This window comes from Stomoxys calcitrans, chromosome 5 (genome assembly GCF_963082655.1).
Source record: "Stomoxys calcitrans chromosome 5, idStoCalc2.1, whole genome shotgun sequence".
Lineage (NCBI taxonomy): Eukaryota > Metazoa > Arthropoda > Insecta > Diptera > Muscidae > Stomoxys > Stomoxys calcitrans.
The window spans coordinates 30,694,977-30,717,217 of NC_081556.1; the positions used below are offsets into that span (position 1 = coordinate 30,694,977).

The following is a 22,241-nucleotide window of genomic DNA, read 5'->3' on the forward strand; positions in this document are numbered from 1 at the left end:
GAGCCGACATATTGGACGCTGTCCGACATTTCTACTAAATATTCTCAATATTATTATTATATTTGGCCTTTTCTAATAATTCGCCTCGATTTCAAATAATTCTCTCTTATAACCGCCGAATTTATGAATGAATCAACCTACTACACGTCATTATCAACCGTACTCTACGGATCCTACTAACTACCAACAATTTACTACGAGTAGTAATGAGTGGCAACATTGGCCGATAATGCCGTGCCGCTGTCAAATTGCCAAATGTCAACGTGGACTCTCTCATTAAAACGCAGCCGTCAGGGAGTATAAACCATTGCTTCTATTCTATTAATCTATTCCTACTAATATCTCCCTTTCTCCTTTCCAGGCACACTTTCTACGCATGGAATTGAGTGGACACTACCTGCTGGCCATATTTGTGAATTCGAAACTTCCTTGGACAAGATTTTTCATTTCACACGTTTGACGGTGGTAATGTTCACTCAATGGCATGCGTAGAACATACATACATCACAATAAGCGCATGGCGGGGAGGTAATCATAATACGGCAGACAAGAACCAATACCTCTCGCCATAAGCGCATAAAAAAAAATCAAGCAAACATGCCCTAACAAAGGCACTAAATAAAAGCATGTCAAAGTGGATCCAAGTGTCCCAGTCGTTCCATTGCGATTGTGAGGATAAAACATCCCACGGGTATGGATATTTTACCCTCAGAATTGCCCCGAACGGCAAGACCACTTGGCTCCATGGACATATATATATCAGCCTCACCACATCCATACAGCGACAATAAATTTGGACACGGCGGACCTCCAACGCTATACTTTGTGGTCCAGCTGCTCGGGTGTCCAAGTAGTTCCCCCAGACCCCTCCAGCGACCAAAAAAAAAAATAGGGGCTGGGAATAAAGCGTGGTTTTGAGGCCGCCACGAAGGCGTAAAGGCCCACCCTTAAGGCCCTTCCACGCAAAATTTTTTTCTTGCATGTGGCAGGTGGAAATGTCCTGGGTGCGGCCACGCAACAAAACTCCAGGCCTGACGATGGCAAGAAGTCAGGAATGGTGTGCGTGTGGCAAGCTCAAACGCGGGTTTGTGGCAAAAAGGACCCAACGTGGGGAACTCCCACACCCTGAGATCCAGCCGGGCAATACCGCAGTCCACCATTAGGGAAGTACACTGTGCATCTTTAATAGAAACCGATACTTTGTGTCTGTTTCCTCTTTCCAGGTGTGGCCTTTCTTCCAGACGTCCAAAACCACGATCGTCGACGTATCCAGGTATGTAAGATCAAAATGCATTTACTCACACGGCAAGTACATAAAAAAAATACACCGCGGGAAAAAAGAAGACAAATCCATGAAGGTCTAATAGTTAGAAGTTAACTTTTTATGAATAATTAAGCTCGAGGTCAAGTCAAGATAGCAATCAATGTGGACTGGTCAAGAAGGTATAATCACATGAAAGATGCATAATGCAAATGAAAATGGTTGTATAATTAAAAAAAAGGTGTATAATTAAAAGAAAGTGGCTGTATAATCACAAAAGAGGTGTATAATAGACATAAAGTGGCTGTATAATCACAAAAAAAAAAGGGGTGTATAATCACAAAAAACAACTGTATAATCACAAAAAAATTGTAAAATTACGAACGGCGGTGTATAATTACAATAACATAAAAGGGTGAATAAAAAAAAATAATCACGACACAACACAGATATCACAGATATATACATATGTTGCACTATAGATTTAGATGTCTCTTATACTAGGACAAGCACAAACGTATAACTTATCCTAATATTGCACTGAGAGAAAAATCATATTCTAATTCTATATTGCACTACATTTTAATATCTTTTACGTGATAAATGCCTATTGGCCTGCCCTGAATCGTCTCCAACTCATACATATTCTCGCCAACAGGTCTTACAATCCGACATTTCAAAAATTTCTTGCAAAATTTTGCATTTATATTCTTTGAAAAGTCTGATTGCACGATATTCCGCCTATATACCTCCTGGCCGGGTATAAACTTAACGCAACGAGCCCTTCTGTCATATCTTTCGGCGCTCCGTTGGTATGCCTTGTGCAAGTTATCGCCGATCCGGGATCTGATCACCTCCAACCTGTCTGGTCTTGTCAAATCCTCCACCTCATGATCAGACATCGACATCAATTTACGGGCCAGCTTGTAATCCGCCCCATTTGAAAACATGTGGTATCCAAATAGTGCGAAGAAAGGCGTTACACCGGTGGCCGAATGCACTGATGTCCTCAACGCGCATTCAATTTCAGAGAGGTAGGCGTCCCAGTCTCTGTGATCTTCAGCCAGATAGGTCCTGATCGCCGTAATTACCGATTGATTAACCCTCTCTGAAGCGTTGGATTGTGGCGAATATACCGCAGTTCTCAAATGGGTGATCTTATAAGCACTCGTCATCTCCTGAAAGGCTTTCGAAATGAATTGTACGCCATTATCGCTGTGGATCACTTCAGGCACCCCAAATTTGTGAAAAACTTCTTCAATCAGAAATTTTATCACGTTTGTGGCTGTGGCCCCCTTCATGGCCTTAAGAAGGGTAAATTTGGAGAAGTGATCCACAACAATAAAGATGTAGGCATTACCTCTCTTGGAGCGGGGGTATTTTCCCAAAAAGTCAATGTATAATTTCTGGAAAGGTCTTTCAGTTACTACCTCCTGACCTATCCCGGGCATCATATTCCGATTAGATGATTTGGCCTCTTGGCAGCTTTGGCAATTCTTCACATATTGTCGAACTTGTAACGTCATCCGAGGCCAATAGAAAAATCGTTTAACCCGTTCCAGGGTCTTGGCCACTCCACCATGAGCGCAAGTGAGAGATTTATGTGCTTTTTCGATGATTTCATGAGTGAGGCTAGTTGGCAACCAAAGTTTCCATATGAATTCCTCCTCCAGTTCCTGATCAAATAGGGTCCTTTTGAATACCATGCCTTTATCAACCTTGAGGTCGGGTAACCTATCCTGGTTAGCTGTTATGTTCCGGATCAAGTCCAAGTATTCTTCACTCTCAAACTCATTCGTCTCGAAATCCAATAAATCGTCTCTTGTGATCTCCTCAATGTCCATGGAGGTGGGGGCTCTAGACAACATGTCGGCGACAACATTGTCAGATCCTTTGCGGTGCTCAATATCAAAATCAAATGCTTGCAATTGTAAAGACCAACGAGCCAATCTTCCTGTTAAATCTTTCAATGACATTAACCATTTGAGAGAGGCGTGGTCTGTGATGACAGTAAAAGGCATCATCTCCACGTATGGCCGGAACTTCTTAATCGCCATAACCGCAGCCAAACATTCTTTCTCTGTCACACTATAATTGCGCTGACAGGTATTCATCTTCTGTGAATAAAAGGCAATGGGGTGTTCCTCTCCCCGGTCATTCAACTGGAACAGCACCGCTCCTATCCCATACTCACTGGCATCACACTGTATGAAGAACCGCTTCGAGAAATCAGCGTGGCGTAGTACAGGCGCCGAGGTTAAGGCTCGCTTAAGACCCTCAAATGATTGTATAGCCTCATTTGTCATCCCAAACTTCTTCGCCTTCTTCAATGTATCCGTGAGTGGGGCCGAAATTGAGGCAAAGTCTTTAATAAAGCGCCTGTACCACCCAGCGGTTCCCAGGAAGCTTCTAACTTCCCGTGGGTTTCGGGGTACCTTTATCTCTCGAATGGCCTTAATTTTATCCGGATCAGTCTTTAATTTACCGTCGCCGATGATGAACCCCAAGTACTTCAATTCGCGAAAGCAAAACTGCGACTTTTTCAAGCCGATCGTAAGGTTGGCATCCCTCAGGCATTTCGCAACTTCCTCTAACAATCGGATGTGTTCATCAAAGTCGCTGGAAATCACCAACAAATCATCCAAGTAGATGAACACATTCTCCTTCAGGTGCTGAGGTACTACACGGTCCATCAACCTGCATAAGCGTTGTGCCGCATTACAGAGACCGAATGGCATCACCCTAAATTGATACAGGGGACGCCCTGGCACTGTAAATGCGGTGTAAGCCTTGCTTTCGGCATCGAGTTCGATCTGCCAAAAGGCAAATTTCAAGTCCACACTGCTTATGTAGTAAGTTTCATCGATTCTGCTCAAGATGCCGTCTATATTTTGGAGCGGGTACGCGTCCTTCACCGTCAATTTGTTCAATTTTCGGGCATCTAGGCAGAATCGGTTCTTCCCTGGCTTCCTAACGACCGTAGTTCTGTTGCTCCAAGGACTTTCACTCTCTTCTATCACCCCTAGCCTGAGCATGTTATCAATCTCCTCGTATACTATGGCCTGTACTGCTGGTGAGATCGGATAGTGACGGTCCTTTACGGGAACCGCGCCATCAACTAAGGTGATCGTATGTCTTTCTAAATGAGTTTTGCCTAAACCTTTATCTTCAAAAGTATCAAAGCTTTGAATCGCTTTCTGCAATTTCTCTAGCTGTATTGGAGTCAATTCATGCGGGTTCAATTTATATTTCTCATCTTCATCTACCATATCTTTAACTATCTTCTCAATATTGCATTCATTAACATCAATGATATCAGGAGCCAATCCAAACAATCTCCAAAAATCTATTCCAAGGTACAATTGTTGCTCTAGATCAGGGCATAAATAAAAATCCATCCCTTTAATCTGATCTTTGTACTGTATTCCTAGCTGAACCTTGCCTAAAATTGTATGGACCTGGCCTCCAGCGGTTTTCGCTTGGGAAAATATTGGTCTAAACGACATTTCCAATTTGTCCATCAATTCCCTACAACCTTTTCCTAGAATACTCACTGAGGCTCCAGTATCTAGCAATCCTCTTACATTAATATCTTGCAATTTGACTTCGGCATATACTCTAGGATCTGATTGGTCACTCGCTCTACAAATGGCTTCCAGCAAAATTTTCATCTCCTTTCTCTTTTTCTTAAACTTTTGCCGTACCTTGGGTATAATTTTGATTGTCTCATCTTTATTATCGCTTTCTCCAAATATTCTTTCTCTTACTCTATCATAATTTTCTTGCCTTATCTCTATAGGTACATAATGTCTAGTATCAGGACGGACAATCTTCTTATTCGACGTTAACACTCTCTTAGTAATATCTATTTTATATGAAGGGTTAGATTTCTCCCCAATCACTTTCTGAAGGGGTTCTCTAACGGACGTGGTCCCCCTGAATTTTCCACGCCCTTGTTCCTGTTTCCCTGCTGGCAAACATTACACCTTGGTGTTGTCGTACCAGGGTTACCACACTTATAACAGAACAAGGTCCTAACCGCCTCTTCACAATCTCGAAAAGAGTGTCCTTGTTGGCGACAGTTCCAACATGTCATAGGTGCCCTGGAATTCCTTTCATAATGGACGGCAGCCACCTCCTGCACCCTGGGCTCGTCATAATCATCCTCAGACCCCGTCTCAGTTATATCCATGTAAATATCATTGACATGTCTAGTGGGACGCATAGAAGGTTGTACATTCCTGTTATCGCGTCTGGGGAAATTCTTCTCCGCCTCATTGCATTCCATTCTGAGCTGTTCGACAGATGAGACCTGTATTGGGTAAACGATCCTGCCAATACTTTCCCTCACATTCTTCTTCATGATCTTTATCATGTCGAACTCAGATATGGGCTGCACTAATTTGGCCCTGATTTGCCCCATGACATGGAAAAAAGTATCGATTGATTCATTCATGTCTTGTTTACGTTGGGCTAAATCGGTCAAAATCTCAAAATTAGAACGAGAGGATTGGTATTGGCTAAGTAAGCTATGCTTCAAATCGTCCCAATTATGAAACCTGTGTGTCTTTTGAAACAGCCAATACCATGACTCAGCACGACCAGTCATCAAAAGGGGAAAATCTCGAATAACTTCGGCCCATGGAATTCTGTACTGCCATTGAAAGTACTCTAGCCTATAGACAAATTCCTCAACTGCTAAGCCATTAGTGGTTCCATCAAACATCAATCCTAATTTATTGATTCGAATGACATTATTTTCCCTTCTCTGAATTTCAGGTGCCTCAGGTACGGTATTTTGTTCCGTGGGTTTATCCCCTGCTCTCTCGGAATTAAGTGGACGTCCTGGTGCCATAGCCGGGGTGCTCACAGGTGTATTCTCGCCTCTACCCTGATTCAAAGCTATCTGGGACAACTGAGTGACCGCTTTGGACAAATCGCCAATAGCTTTCCTTATGTCACTCATCTCTGACTGAACCGACTGAAATCGATTCTCAACAGCCCGTTGATAACCTCCTGCCTCACCCTGTATCTGACTTCGACTCTGGGACGTTGTCGGCTGTTGTGCCATCGCAGCTTGTACCTGAGATCCGGCCTCTGAATTGGTTCCTGACGGTGGCGCATTTATCGTCTGAGACATGTCCGTAATTTGGCCAGCTCTGTCAACATTACCAGGCGCTACACTCATCTCGGTTCTCTGTTTCGATCTCTTTTCCTGTACTTGTAATGACCTATTTAAATCAAATGTCTCAGGCCTATTCCTCTTTCTATTTTCAGCCTGTGTTCGGGTCTCAATGCCCATAACTTGCCGCTAGACAACAATGGAAAACACCAATATCCTTCCTGAGACACTGGCCAACAATGACAACTTCACACGCAAAATAAAAAAAAATCTGGCATTCAAGAACGCACAACACAATATTTAACGCAAAACTCTTAACAATTCGATATACATGAGAGGATTGTAAAGCGGGATGTGATGTGTGGGGTATTTTTTCGGCTCTACTCAATGGAATGTGAAAGAAGACATTAGCTATACAAAAACGGAAAACATAAAAATTACGGTTTGGGTAGTGCTTTGATACGCCATCTTTATGGCCCTATCCACGCCTGATTCTTCTCCTTGGAATACAGCTGACCTCTAGATAAAATCTAAAGCGGTTATTCCTTTGGTCCAAAACAGGGTCACTTCAAACTTCAGGCTGAAACTATTCTAATCATTTCTAGTTCCGATTAACGTGTGCAAATACGGCTTCCTATAACAGTCCGTATGTCACTTCGCGCCTCATCTTTTGTATTGGTAGTCTCTATTCTAACCCTAAAGTAATAGAGTTACAGAATCTCGTACAACGGTTCTATATATATTCATAAGAATGGCTACGAAACCCTGAAACTCGCCTACTTTTAGTTTTGAATATAAACGTTGGGCTATTGCACTCATTTAGTGTTCTATTGCACAGTGTTTAGGTGATCTACACTCCTACATTCCGATAGCGATCTTTTAAACCGCCATACATTTGTTTGGGCGCCATTTTGTTACGTGTGCCTATTGCAGCTTGGGGATATTTTCCGGGCACCGGCTAGCTTCGTCGACATCTCTGGGGAGGTCCCAACCCTATATCCTCGCCCTAGGCCCGTAGACAATAAAAAAAAACGATATACATTCAAACACAAAAAAAAAACGCTACTTACACCTGAACTTTCACATTCCATTTGTTTTGGGAGATCGTCCTATGACCTCCGGCCGCCCGCCCTACCTTGGTCAACATTCCATCATATTCATGTGACCCCACGAACCCGCCCACATCACCTAACTTACCACTTTACATTCCCCTCAACAATTAACTTTAACGCATCATACTTTCAGTTTTAAACATTCAAGATATAAACATATTTATTAATATAAAACTAACACTAACACCAGTATACGTTATTTTCCTAAAATCTATTTGGTATCTTTACTTAGTTTGTTTTGTCAAGGAATCAAAGTTTAATAAAAATGATAATAAGTAAAACGAATGGTCTTGTCGACCTGAAACGTAACGATTTTAGAACCCTCAAATTCTTAATAAATTATTTCTGACTAATTAGTCAAACTAAAGCCTTTTAATCAAAATTCCCCCTAACCTGGCCTAAAGGAGCTCGCTTAGGTAAGTTCTAAGGGTAAGTATTAATCTGTTTCACACAAAAGGGAAACTAATGATTATGTATATTTAAAACCAAAAAAAAATCTTTGGGGGCCCTATCACAAAATTCTTTCAGTGTAAAAAAAAGGTATGTTAAAACAAAAATCAAAATTAAAAAAAAAGGGTAAAAATATGTAAATCAATAAATTAAATAAATAAATCAAAGAAACTTAAATTTGAACCTAAAAATAACATGAATATAAATATATAACTTAAATTCTAATGATATTGGTCATAATGATCGTTGTGGCTCTTTTTGTTGTGTGGCTTGTTCGTTTTGTTAAGTGCCAAAATTATGCCGCAGCAGTCTCGTCAATGTATGTAGCATGCGAGACAATCTTGATGGTATGATGCGGCCAAAAAATTAAAAATATCGTCTTATAGTTGGACGTCGACGCTTGTGTTGGTGTGCGAATATATTGGTGGGCATAAAAAGCCAGAATCCAAACACACACACAATAAAAAAATGATATCTATGCGTTCATCAAGAGAAACACATAACTGGAGCCAAACATAAATATATGTGGATGGCCACAAAATACAGATGGTTAAAACAACAAAAGGCTTAGACTTTTGGGAATTTCAATTTTGTTGTGGTGCTGAGCTTTTGCTCTCACGGACAACGCTGTATTGGTGATTCAACCACTTTATTTAAAAATCCAAAAGTGGTGACGCCAGTGGCTGACAGATGGAGTTCCTCCACTGAATTGTGTCGGTAATGGCGGACACCAGGAAAGACGGACTCCTTTATTCCACTTTCCTTAATAAATTGTTGACCGTACTATATATGCACTAAGAGGAATGATCCTACCTTGTGAATTTCACTAACGGTCACAGTAATATGGATCCTTTTCCCTTATTATGGACGCACAGGGGTATGTAGCACAATCCAATCCAGCACCTCTGAAAACAAAATTTCATTTCACTGATTTATCCCAAAATCACCCACTTTTAGACAAAATTTACCTTTTCTATTTAGGCGATTTTGCCAATAAAACACAAAGATGGATATTCTTCTGACATACAACGCTATTTTCCGGTCTTATAACCTTAATCACAAAAAAAAAAGGATGTTAACCTTTATTCTATGTCCTATTAACACCTTCACTTTTTTTCTTGTAACACTTACTTCGACACTCTATGATACGTGCCTGCTCAGCACCACTTTTTCACAAACTAATGGCGTTTTTCCCCCTTCTGTGCCCTTTTATAGGCCGGAGTTGATACAATGGCGATTTTTCCCGAGCCGACATATTGGACGCTGTCCGACATTTCTACTAAATATTCTCAATATTATTATTATATTTGGCCTTTTCTAATAATTCGCCTCGATTTCAAATAATTCTCTCTTATAACCGCCGAATTTATGAATGAATCAACCTACTACACGTCATTATCAACCGTACTCTACGGATCCTACTAACTACCAACAATTTACTACGAGTAGTAATGAGTGGCAACATTGGCCGATAATGCCGTGCCGCTGTCAAATTGCCAAATGTCAACGTGGACTCTCTCATTAAAACGCAGCCGTCAGGGAGTATAAACCATTGCTTCTATTCTATTAATCTATTCCTACTAATATCTCCCTTTCTCCTTTCCAGGCACACTTTCTACGCATGGAATTGAGTGGACACTACCTGCTGGCCATATTTGTGAATTCGAAACTTCCTTGGACAAGATTTTTCATTTCACACGTTTGACGGTGGTAATGTTCACTCAATGGCATGCGTAGAACATACATACATCACAATAAGCGCATGGCGGGGAGGTAATCATAATACGGCAGACAAGAACCAATACCTCTCGCCATAAGCGCATAAAAAAAAATCAAGCAAACATGCCCTAACAAAGGCACTAAATAAAAGCATGTCAAAGTGGATCCAAGTGTCCCAGTCGTTCCATTGCGATTGTGAGGATAAAACATCCCACGGGTATGGATATTTTACCCTCAGAATTGCCCCGAACGGCAAGACCACTTGGCTCCATGGACATATATATATCAGCCTCACCACATCCATACAGCGACAATAAATTTGGACACGGCGGACCTCCAACGCTATACTTTGTGGTCCAGCTGCTCGGGTGTCCAAGTAGTTCCCCCAGACCCCTCCAGCGACCAAAAAAAAAATAGGGGCTGGGAATAAAGCGTGGTTTTGAGGCCGCCACGAAGGCGTAAAGGCCCACCCTTAAGGCCCTTCCACGCAAAATTTTTTTCTTGCATGTGGCAGGTGGAAATGTCCTGGGTGCGGCCACGCAACACATAGCAACGCTTTTCAAATTTAAGGTTTCTATGGCAACGCTTTTCGAATTTTTAGATTGTGCACCTCCTTCATGATTCTGTGCTCCTAGTATCTAAACATTCTCGCGACAATTCCAGGCGCAATTGTTGTCTCGAGAATTTTTAAGACACCAGGAGCACAGAATCCTGAAGGAGGTGGACAATCAAATTAAATATTTCCGCTAAAGGTTTCTATGGCAACGTTTTTCAAATTTTTAGTTTTTTCGTGTCTATAACAAATCTTTTCAAATTTTAGGTTTCCATAGCAACGCTTTTCAAATTTAAGGTTTTTATGGCAACGCTTTTCGAATTTTTAGATTGTGCACCTCCTTCATGATTCTGTGCGCCTGGTTTCTAAAAACTCTCACGACAATTACAGGGGCAATTGTTGTCGCGAGAATTTTTAAGATACCTGCCGCACAGAATCATGAAGGAGGTGGACAATTGAAATAAATATTTCCGCTAAAGGTTTCTATGGCAACGTTTTTCAAATTTTTAGTTTTTTCGTGTCTATAACAAATCTTTTCAAATTTTAGGTTTCCATAGCAACGCTTTTCAAATTTAAGGTTTCTATGGCAACGCTTTTCGAATTTTTAGATTGTGCACCTCCTTCATGATTCTGTGCGCCTGGTTTCTAACAACTCTCACGACAATTACAGGGGCAATTGTTGTCGCGAGAATTTTTAAGATACCTGCCGCACAGAATCATGAAGGAGGTGGACAATGAAATAAATATTTCCGCCACAGGTTTCTGTGACAACGCTTTTTAAATTTTAGATTTCAATGACAACACTTTTCAAATTTAAGGTTTCTATGGCAACGCTTTTCGATTTTTGTTTGATTGTGCATCTTCTTCATGATTCTGTGCTCCTAATATCTAAACATTCTCGCGATAATTCCAGGCGCAATTGTTGTCGCGAGAATTTTGAAGATACCAGGAGCACAGAATCCTGAAGGAGGTGGACAATCAAATTAAATATTTCCGCTAAAGGTTTCTATGGCAACGTTTTTCAAATTTTTAGTTTTTTGGTTTCTATAAAAAATCTTTTCAAATTTTAGGTTTCCATAGCAACGCTTTTCAAATTTAAGGTTTCTATGGCAACGCTTTTCGAATTTTTAGTGTGTGCACCTCCTTCATGATTCTGTGCGCCTGGTTTCTAAAAACTCTCACGACAATTACAGGGGCAATTGTTGTCGCGAGAGTTTTTAAGATACCAGCCGCACAGAATCATGAAGGAGGTGGACAATTGAAATAAATATTTCCGCCAGAGGTTTCTGTGACAACGCTTTTTAAATTTTAGATTTCAATGACAACACTTTTCAAATTTAAGGTTTCTATGGCAACACTTTTCGATTTTTGTTTGATTGTGCACCTTCTTCATGATTCTGTGCTCCTAGTATCTAAACATTCTCGCGATAATTCCAGGCGCAATTGTTGTCGCGAGAATTTTTAAGATACCAGGAGCACAGAATCCTGAAGGAGGTGGACAATCAAATTAAATATTTCCGCTAAAGGTTTCTATGGCAACGTTTTTAAAATTTTTAGTTTTTTCGTGTCTATAACAAATCTTTTCAAATTTTAGGTTTCCATAGCAACGCTTTTCAAATTTAAGGTTTTTATGGCAACGCTTTTCGAATTTTTAGATTGTGCACCTCCTTCATGATTCTGTGCGCCTGGTTTCTAAAAACTCTCACGACAATTACAGGGCAATTGTTGTCGCGAGAATTTTTAAGATACCAGGAGCACAGAATCCTGAAGGAGGTGGACAATCAAATTAAATATTTCCGCTAAAGCAACGCTATGGCAACGTTTTTCAAATTTTTAGAGTTTTCGTGTCTATAACAAATCTTTTCAAATTTTAGGTTTCCATAGCAACGCTTTTCAAATTTAAGGTTTTTATGGCAACGCTTTTCGAATTTTTAGATTGTGCACCTCCTTCATGATTCTGTGCGCCTGGTTTCTAAAAACTCTCACAACAATTACAGGGGCAATTGTTGTCGCGAGAATTTTTAAGATACCTGCCGCACAGAATCATGAAGGAGGTGGACAATTGAAATAAATATTTCCGCCAGAGGTTTCTGTGACAACGCTTTTTAAATTTTAGATTTCAATGACAACACTTTTCAAATTTAAGGTTTCTATGGCAACGCTTTTCGATTTTTTGTTGTCGCGAGAATTTTTAAGATACCAGGAGCACAGAATCCTGAGGGAGGTGGACAATCAAATTAAATATTTCCGCTAAAGGTTTCTATGGCAACGTTTTTCAAATTTTTAGTTTTTTGGTTTCTATAACAAATCTTTTCAAATTTTAGGTTTCCATAGCAACGCTTTTCAAATTTAAGGTTTCTATGGCAAAGCTTTTCGAATTTTTAGATTGTGCACCTCCTTCATGATTCTGTGCGCCTGGTTTCTAAAAACACTCACGACAATTGTCGCGAGAATTTTTAAGATACCAGCCGCACGGAATCATGAAGGAGGTGGACAATTGAATATATCCAGATTCTTCAACATCAGTGTAGAGATTCCGTCGGGGCCCAACGCCTCGGATGACAGTCGTAACTTCGCCCACGTTAAGTTGTGACGGTTGTCCAACTACTGGGAGACCACGGTTGCGACGAATGGCTCTCCTCCTAGCCCTATAACTCTCGGGATGCACAACAAATTGACGGTTGAACAACCTGGCGAATCTCTTCGGAGCAGTCACAGTTACGTTGCCAATTATGACTGAGGTCCTGTCATCCCGTCTACCGGGGTTCGAGAGTGACTTAACAGTAGACCACCGCTTACCTAAACCGGTGCATATGTTACATTGTTCCAAGTGTTCAAGCCCCAAATTCTTCTTATGTTCGTGGACTACCAGTTTATTTCCAGATTCAGCTCGCTGATTCTGATGTTAGTGGGGTCCATACAACGAATCCCATCACGCTCGTCTGCGAGTACCAGTGTCTGCGCCGGGAAATGGGGCCGCACTTGTGGTATTCGACCGGCTGGTATAAGGTGAGCGGCTGTTGCGTTAATGATGTCTCGGCCACCAGCACATCCGAGGGGGGTGGCAGTTAACTGAAGCGGCGATTGGTATACTCCCTGAAGCCAGACCAATCGGCCTTCTTCTGATTGATAAACGTCCGGCGCTCAGAGGTTATGAAGTCGGGTGGTCGGTCGATGGTGAGAATTATGGGGAGGTGGTCTGACCCCAAAGAGATGACGGCTTGCCAGGATACGTAACTAAGGAGATCAGGGGATGCAATAGAAATGTCTGGCGAGCTGCTGCACCTTCTCGTAAACCCAGTGGGGGCATCCTCATTCACCATGCAAAAAGTGGAGCTTTCAATCTACTCTGCCAAAGCTATGCCACGCTGGTCGTTACCTAGGGGAGAATGCCATGAAATGTGATGCGCATTAAAGTCTCCTAGAACCGGACGATTATGGCCAGATAGTAACTCACTTATGTTGGGGTTGTAAGCTTGGCCATTAAACCGGGACACAGCTACCAACCGGCGTTATATACACTTTGTATAGAACTATCTCGACAGTATCGGACTTAACTGCTATCCCCATGCATTCCATGTAGGGGTCACTAGCGCAATGCGCGGGCGAGATAGGTCTATAATGCCCGGAATGGTGTATTACGAAGGCCAATCCACCACCTCCATTCCTTGAGCGGTCCTTACGTAGCATATTGTAACTGTGACAACTGTGCAAGCTGCAGGTGTTGGTCAGCTTTGTCTCCTGGATCGCTGCGACCAATATGCTCTTCCGACTCATAAAGTCCACAATCTCATCGATCTTACCACGAAGTCCGTTGCGGTTTAACTGCAAGAACAATACACTTCCCGGCACTGGCCTGGCAATATTTGGGCTGGGATGCTGCCGTTGCGTAAATTGCCTTACAGGAGATTTCGGGGGGGTCACATAGTCCGACGACGAGGACGCAGCTCTCCCAATCCCATGGCAGCCGGTTGTATGTACCGGATTGACCCGATGAATTCCTTCATCGGCAAGGGCTGCCGCCTCAGTGTACCACACACTGCTACTACAACAACAACAACGAGGACGCAGAAGGCGACGATGACGACGACCACTGCTGGCTATGTTTGCACAGCACCTTGCGACATAGCCACTATGACTTTCCTCCCGTAATGAAGTTAGGCCAGAGCAAGATCGGAAATGTACCCTCTCCATGCACCGGTTACATCTCACCGACAACGACCGATGATGAAGGCGGTTCTGGCAAACCGAACAGATCCAGGCTCCGGGGTTCTTTTCAATCCCGGCACGGACCCGAAGCCTGCGGAGAAGGCACTCCGGGATGGGCCTCTGCCATGACGGAAAAACGAACATTTACACTGAGGCGGCAGCCCTTGCCGATGAGGGTTCCATCGGGTCAATCCGGTGCGTATAACCGGCTGCCATGGGATTGCAGATACCATCCATATCATCATCTTGTGGATAGGTATCCACCGCCCAGAAGCCTGAAGGTAGTTCTAATTAATTTAGAGCGTGTAATCCAGCGCTAGGAGAGAGAGAGAGAACCTCTAGATCACACGGCATATCAAGCAGACACTGTAGCATATGCGGTGAATAGCTACCGGGTGAATGTGGTGCTTGAAGAACGATCGCTTCCCATTGCACCTTAAGAAATCGACCTTCGCCGGCAAACCAGAGTTATTCTGGCTCATTTACGATCAGGCAGATGCAGCCGCCTCCCGATTGTGACCAGGGGACCAGAAGTCCCCAGTTAAACTGCCCAGTCAGACCGACTCGTCTCAGACCCAGATCCCATTGGACGCACCCCATCTTAGTCGCACACCTGGATACTCAATAGAATCAAGCAGGCGAAAGCTAGAACACAACACACTGCTACTACAACAGCGGGAGGTTAGAGAGCAACACTACCATACTGGTGATAGCATTGACCACGCTAGAAACGTATGTGAAGGCGTATTGTCTGTAATCAAATTCATCTGTTGTCCGGAGAACTGCAACCGGTGGGTTTTGAGATGAGTTGGGATATTCAACCAGCTAGCAATGCATGACCGAACGGCCGATACTTGTCTCATATCAATGAGTGCAGTCCGATTAAAGTTTTAGCTCAATGATAAGGGGTCTCCTTTTCACGCCGGAATTCGAACCCAAGTGTTCGGCGTCATAGGCGGATATACTAACCTCTGCGCCATGGTGGCCGATTAAGGACTATATCGGATCAATCCGGTAGGCACAACCGGCTGCCATGAGATTGCTTCGAATTACAAAATAAAGAATAATTCCTTTATTATTTATTTTGATTAAATTAACCTAAACTAAATACAAGAAATCTGACCTTAAACAATAGTTAATAAACAAAAGCAAACCTAAACTAAAACTAAGATATAAAATGAAAGCATTTAGATTGAAACTAATCCAACCGTTTACATTTACACATGGTTCATCGCTTCATTGTCAAATCATTGTAACCATAAGGTCCAATGAACTTTAACCATGCAACACCGTGATGGAATTTTATAAGCATTTTTTATAGCTGAGAATTCTAACACATTTTTTAATCGTTGTTATCACTTAAGAGACTATATTTTGATTTTGACCATGATCTTGCCAAGATTGGTTAAACTAAACTAACTGCTAAGGTGATATGATGATAAGATCTGCATGAGAACCGTTTGAAATGTTTTGTATAAAAGGGGCGTGCTGCGAGATAGAAGTTCAGTCTTTATCATCAACATGCCTTCGTCATACACAACGAGTTCCTTTGCCAAGGTATTGTTGCCGTTGGCATTATTAGGGTTTTCCACTTGTGTCATCGCCGGCCAAACAAATCCTTCAGATGAACGCATTGTGGGAGGTTGGGAAACCTCCATTACCTATTTTCCCCATCAAGTATCCTTGCAAGTGGTGAATAGACACATCTGTGGAGGATCTATTATTGCCGAAGATCTCGTCCTGACGGCAGCCCATTGTATAGGTCAAGTAACTAATACTGAATATTATACCGTAAGAGCTGGCTCCAGCTTTCATTTCATAGGAGGTATTGTGGCACAAGTCAAAGCCATTGTATTGCACAACAATTACAATCATACCAAAAACGATATTGCTTTGGTCAAACTATTAAAGCCTTTGGAATTCAATGCCTACATACAACCCATTAGGCTATTGGAGGAAAATGTTACAATCGAGAAGGATCAAGATCTATGGGTAACTGGTTGGGGCAACCAACAAAGCTACATAGACCAGACATCGCCCATTCTGAGATATACTTTCGTCCACAAAATCTCTAAGGAAAAATGCTATAAATCCTATAAATTTATGACGGAAATAGATGAGAATATGTTTTGTGCCGGTGTGGAGAAGGGAGGACGTGATAGTTGCCAAGGAGATTCCGGTGGACCGCTTATAACACGCAGTGCTAATGATAATTCCCTCAGACTGGTGGGCGTTGTATCCTTTGGCAAGGGTTGTGCTGAAGCCAACTATCCCGGTGTCTATACTAGAGTTCAAATGTATCATCAATGGTTGAATAGTACAATAGAAACATTTAAATAAATGAAAAATTAACTTTTCCTTAACAATAACTAATGTCGCTGGGGATATTGAGTGTGGGTGTGGGTGTGTGTGTGTGTTTGTTTTAAAGCACACTTCACTTTTTGGCCTCCAGTCACCTTTCCATATCTTGCACCTGCTCCTTTAGGTAATCCAAATGATTGACGCTGTCATTCATGGCATCATAATGATAGCTAACATGTTGCAGAATCAAAGACATTTTATTGAGATTTTGTGCACTATAGTCGGAGACTATATCCACTTGGGTAAAATTCCTTATGGATTGTCCTAGGATCTGAAAGTGAGCAAAGTTAAATTTAGTTTCAAGTCTTTATTGAAGTGTTCATGGAAAACCAACCTCATTTGATTTGGAGCTCCGCACAACTTGCCGTGCCACAGATCCCATATTGTTGACATTTACAGCCACACGGGCACAAAGACGTTTTTTACTACAAAGGAAAAAAATGGAATGAAAAAACATGATGTGTACCTAGAAGGCCGCATTGTGAAGATGTCTTAAAAGAAGGGTTCATGAGCTTGTTAAATCGTTGAAGATAAATAAATCGTTAAAGACAAATAGTCTACAGCCCATACAAATCGTTGATGATATTTTCATGTATTTATCATGAAAATCATGCATGACATTTTAAGCGACATTTTGAACGAACATGTCATCAATGAATTTATAGATGACAAATTCCCTCATCTATTCGTTAATGACAATATTTCAAAATTTCTTCAAGTTAGTCGTTAGACGTTGATAGTCAAATGATTGGTCACGTTCCATCACATTCTTCTTTGTTTTGTTATTTGGTAAAGTTAGATGTCTTCTTCATAATCTACAAAACAAAGTTTTTTATCTGATGACGGTTTATGCGACACAGTCTGCTAAGATGTCCCCTACAGAGTAAATTGTTTAAATTTTGTACAAGAAAGAGAGAATGAAACAAGTAAGAGCGTTCTAAGTTCGGCCGGGGCCAATCTTATATACCCTCCACCATGGATCGCATTTGTCGAGTTCTATGCGCGGTATCTCTTTTTAAGCAAACAAAGAATATTTAATAAGAAGTTTTATGCTATTGGAGCTATATCAAGTTATAGTCCGATTCGGACCATAAATGAATGCTGAACATTGTAGAAGTCATTGTGTAATATTTCAGTTCATTCGGATAAGAATTCCGCCTTGTAGAGGCTCAAGAAGCAAAATCGGGAGATAGGTTTATATGGAAGCTGTATCCAGCTATTGATCGATTGAGGCCATATTAGACACGTATGTTGAAGTTCATAAGAAAAGCCGTTGTACAAAATTTCTGAATTGCGCCCTCTAGAGACTCAAGAAATCAAGATACCAGATCGGTTTATATGGCAGCTATATCAGGTTATGAACCGATTTGAACCTTATTTGACACAGTTGTTGAAAGTCATAATAAAATATGTCATGTAAAATTTCAGCCAAATCGGATGAGGATTGCGCCCTTTAGAGGCTCAAGAAATCAAGACCCAAGATCGGTTTATATGGCAGCTATATCAAAACATGGACCGATTTGGCCCATTTACAATACCAACCGACCCGCACTAATGAGAAGTATTTGTGCAAAATTTCAATCGACTAGCCTTACTCCTTCGAAAGTTAGCGTGCTTTCGATAGAGAGACGGACGGACGGACATGGCAAGATGACGATCAAGAATATGATGGGGTCTCAGACGCATATTTCGAGGTGTTACAAAAAGAAAGACGAAATTAGTATACCCCCATCCTACGGTGGAGGGTATAAAAAGCTGTGCTGACTTTTTTGTTATTGTTGTTGTAGCAGTTTGTTGTGTTCTATCTTTCGTCTGTTGATTCTGTCGACTGTCAAGATCCAGAAACTCTGCTACTAAGATGGGGTGGGTCTGGCTGGTCCCTGATCACAATCGGGACATACATCTTGCTCGTCGGCATCAATCCTTGCTCTGTAGGAATTAAGGCGGCTGCATCTGCCGGAACGTAATTGAGCCACAACTACCCTGGTTTGCCGGGCGAGGTCAATTTCTTCAGGTGCAATGAGAGGGATCGCCACCTCCACATGCAAATGTGGCTGCAAGAATAACAACAGCTATCCCATGGCAGTCGGATGTAGGTACCGGATTGATCTGACGAAGTAAGGGTAAGGACTGTCGCCTCAGTGTACAACACACTGCTACAACAACAACGATAAACACCACACAGATCGTAGCTCAATGCTTCATCCTATGTGGTGCTTATTTTTATACCCTACACCACTACTGTGGTACAGGGTATTATAACTTAGTGCATTTGTTTGTAACACCTAGACGGAGGAGAGATAAACCCATTGATAAGTATACCGATCGACTCAGAATCACTTTCGTCGATTCGATTTAGCTATGTCCGTCTGTTTGTCTGTCCATGTTAAATTGTGTACAAACTACAGGTCGCAGTTTTCATCCGATCGTCTTCAAATTTGGCACAGGCATGTTTTTCCGCCTAGAGACGAAGCCTATTGAAATTGGAAAAAAATCGGCTCAGTTTTAGATATAGCTCCCATATATATGTTGGTCCGATTTGCAGTAATTGTGCATTAAAATGGTAATTTGTCAACCCGTTCTCTCGAAATATTGCAAGAAGGATTTTCTTATGACTCTCGACATTGCAAATGCAAATTTTGCCCATGAGCATTCCATTAAGGAACAGAGGCAAACATTACTAGCTCGTATATATATATATCACCCGATTTTCACTCCTAGATCCACTCCAAGCTCATTTTTGGACCAATCTTCCATAAATTTTGTATAACGCTTTCCTCGACGACTACCACAATATCTAAGAAGTCGAAATCGGTTCAGATTCAGATATAGCTGCTATAAATGCATTTCATATTTGGTCAAAATTGCCGAAATTGTGCACAACTCTTTCCTCGATGTCTACCTCAATATCTAAGAAGTTTGGTCAAAATCGGTTTAGATTTAGATGTAGCTCCCATATATATGTTCTTCAGATTTGGGATAATTTGCAATAATGTTGTCATTTGTCAACCGTATGAACATATTTGCTTGAAATTTGATACGGATTGTTTAGTAACCTATCTGAAAACATCCGCCGAGGTCCATCAAAATTGGTTCAAAATTAGATATAGCTCCCAATTTGTATCTGTAGAGTAGGTGTAGGATATTATAAAGTCTGCACCGCCCGACTTTTAGCTTTCCTTACTGGTTTTGTTGTTGTAGCAGTATGCTGTACACTGTAGAGCCCTGCATAAAACCGGTTGTATAGAACCATCTGTCATGGTATGGAAATTTTTTCTTTTGAACAACTGGCACTGGCACTCTCGCTCTAGATTATGTCTTTGTTATATAAAAACCATACGACACGGTTTGAACTGCTTTAGATATCGTCTTCAATGTTAAGTAAAGCAGGGTATTATGTTCAGCTTTTACTTTTTTTAATGCTGTCATACCCCATATGAAAAAACGTTGGCGAAAAAGTTGTTCTAAAAATCTAAAAACAATTAAAAATTTCAGCGATTATTCCAAAAGCAGAACAGAGTACCAACCCCAATAGCATGTAAAGTTGCCGTCACGCTATACTGTTTACGAAATGGCAATTGGAAAGTGATTATACGCCACTCACTCTCACTCTAATCCTTGGGTATTTTCTGCAGCGAAATGAAAAGTAGCGCAAAAACAGATGCATCGAAATAACTTTTTTCATTGTGTTTCAGAGAAAAAATCAGTAGTTAGCTAGGAACTCGTCACCCGGTATAAAAAAAAACTTCTTTCTGTCTTTCACTTTGAGTATTTAAGCGCCCCCTGTCGTAAGAGCTGTTCCCTACATATTGATTACACATTTAGCAAGGACACTCACCAGTCGTCAAAAAGATGACGGGCACTGCTACTCGATGCGGAGGCCATCTGAAACAAAAGAAGAGCATGAAAACATACATTTGATAAAATACACACACACACTCATACACGAATATAGTGAAAAGAAATTGCAAAAGGCCCACATAACAAAATTAAATATAAGGAATCTTTACAAACGCAATGTTTCATCTTACCCTTGTGATTCCTAGGTATTTGGGATTATTAAAACCAATTTGGGCAGCCAAAATTTCTTGAAATCTCTAAAAAAAATGTAAAAAACCCGATCCAAAAAAATGGTGTGAATATTTTGCAAGAATATTTACGAATGACTAAAATGAAAAGGAAGACGATAAAAACAAATGCTGCCAATTTCTTCATTGGAACAGTGCTGCCAAACAACTTGCAAAAGGTGAGGCCACAGTTCAGTACTTTAAAGAGTGGAATTTCTTAAACTTGTCGTACAATAACGAAAAATATGTTATTGACTCAAAAACAGATTTAAATTACGTTTACATTGGTCACTAAATCCGGATTTATGGCCTCTTCGAAATTTAAATGCTAAATCGTTGCAGGTTTACCATACAAAAATAAACCCCATTTTTGGCAGAATTTATTTTTAAATCCCAAATAAACCCGATTTCATCGCTGAATAATCGATAAAAGTACCAAATTATGTAACTGCTTTCAAAAATTGTATATGGATATGCGTGATACGCACATTCATGTATACATTCATGTACGCTTGTATATGTCACTTAATCCCCAAAAACGCAGTGTAAACGGTCAAGTTCAAAACAGAATGAGCATGTTGACCATTATTTTTGAGCGCTGCGTTGCAAGTTGCACCTCTGTTTCGGCCTTTAAATCCAGATATTAAAAATTTCAATGTGAACGTGCTATCACACTGAAAATGTATGGGAAACCTCGTTGCAAAACACGAGATTTCTGCAATCTTGTTGCAAATTTAGATTTCGGTACGGTTCAGTGCAACTCCTACGTTTTTTCTTCAAAACACAAGCTCAAAATCCCATAATAAATATACGAAAAATGCTACAAAAATCAAGGTGAGTCTAAAATTGCTGTAACGTCTTTAGTTTTGCGAATTTCAAAATTCTGAAGACACCGTAGGATTCGCGAAGAAAATCCCTTTCAGTAATGGTGCTGGACGAAGCAATACTCTTTCCTATTTCCTTGAAAACTTTGGATTATTGATTCAAAATCGCATAATTATTATCCATGCAATTCAAAAAAAAAACCAACGTGAGTTTGCAATTGGTGTAACTTCCTTAGTTTTGTAAACTTCACAATTTTTTTGACACCGTGGGATTCGTGAGGAAAATCTCTCTCCGTAGTGGTGCTACATGAACGAATAGTGTAAAGTTTTCTATGAAAAACATTGCAAAAACCAAATCTTTTGTGGCGTGAAAATTCAAGGTTTTTTTCAAGCTCAAAAACGCTGTAACTCCTTCATTTATTCGAATTTCGAAAAAATTCTAGCATTCCGCAGTTCGAAATTCGAAGACGACTCGTACAATAAACAGAATTACTTGGAATTTCACATTTTATTTTTTTTTTGCTTTTTTTTTAGCAGAGGCTAACCGGAGGTGGGGTGTATCC

At 40.9% G+C, this 22,241-nt stretch overlaps 2 protein-coding genes and 2 long non-coding RNA genes across 4 annotated transcripts; 3 read left to right on the forward strand and 1 right to left on the reverse strand.

Annotated features, from left to right (window-relative positions):
- Positions 1 to 218: 218 nt before the first annotated feature.
- LOC131998113 (uncharacterized) lies at positions 219 to 533 on the forward strand. The gene is made up of 2 exons (XR_009398572.1): positions 219 to 297; positions 362 to 533. It is a non-coding gene; the product is annotated as an uncharacterized LOC131998113 (long non-coding RNA).
- An 8,875-nt stretch (positions 534 to 9,408) lies between these two features.
- On the forward strand, positions 9,409 to 9,723 carry LOC131997829 (uncharacterized). Its single transcript, XR_009398453.1, has 2 exons — positions 9,409 to 9,487; positions 9,552 to 9,723. It is a non-coding gene; the product is annotated as an uncharacterized LOC131997829 (long non-coding RNA).
- A 5,760-nt stretch (positions 9,724 to 15,483) lies between these two features.
- On the reverse strand, positions 15,484 to 20,930 carry LOC106091201 (uncharacterized). Its single transcript, XM_013257656.2, has 4 exons — positions 20,819 to 20,930; positions 20,626 to 20,672; positions 17,122 to 17,212; positions 15,484 to 17,058 (listed from the first exon to the last, which is right to left on the reverse strand). The coding sequence occupies exons 2-4, from the start codon at positions 20,670 to 20,672 to the stop codon at positions 16,879 to 16,881; spliced, it is 318 nt and encodes a 105-aa protein (XP_013113110.1). The 5' UTR covers positions 20,819 to 20,930; the 3' UTR covers positions 15,484 to 16,878.
- On the forward strand, positions 15,948 to 16,766 carry LOC106091200 (trypsin 3A1). The gene has a single exon (XM_013257655.2). It carries the CDS (start codon positions 15,948 to 15,950, stop codon positions 16,764 to 16,766), a length of 819 nt encoding a protein of 272 aa, XP_013113109.1.
- Positions 20,931 to 22,241: the final 1,311 nt, after the last annotated feature.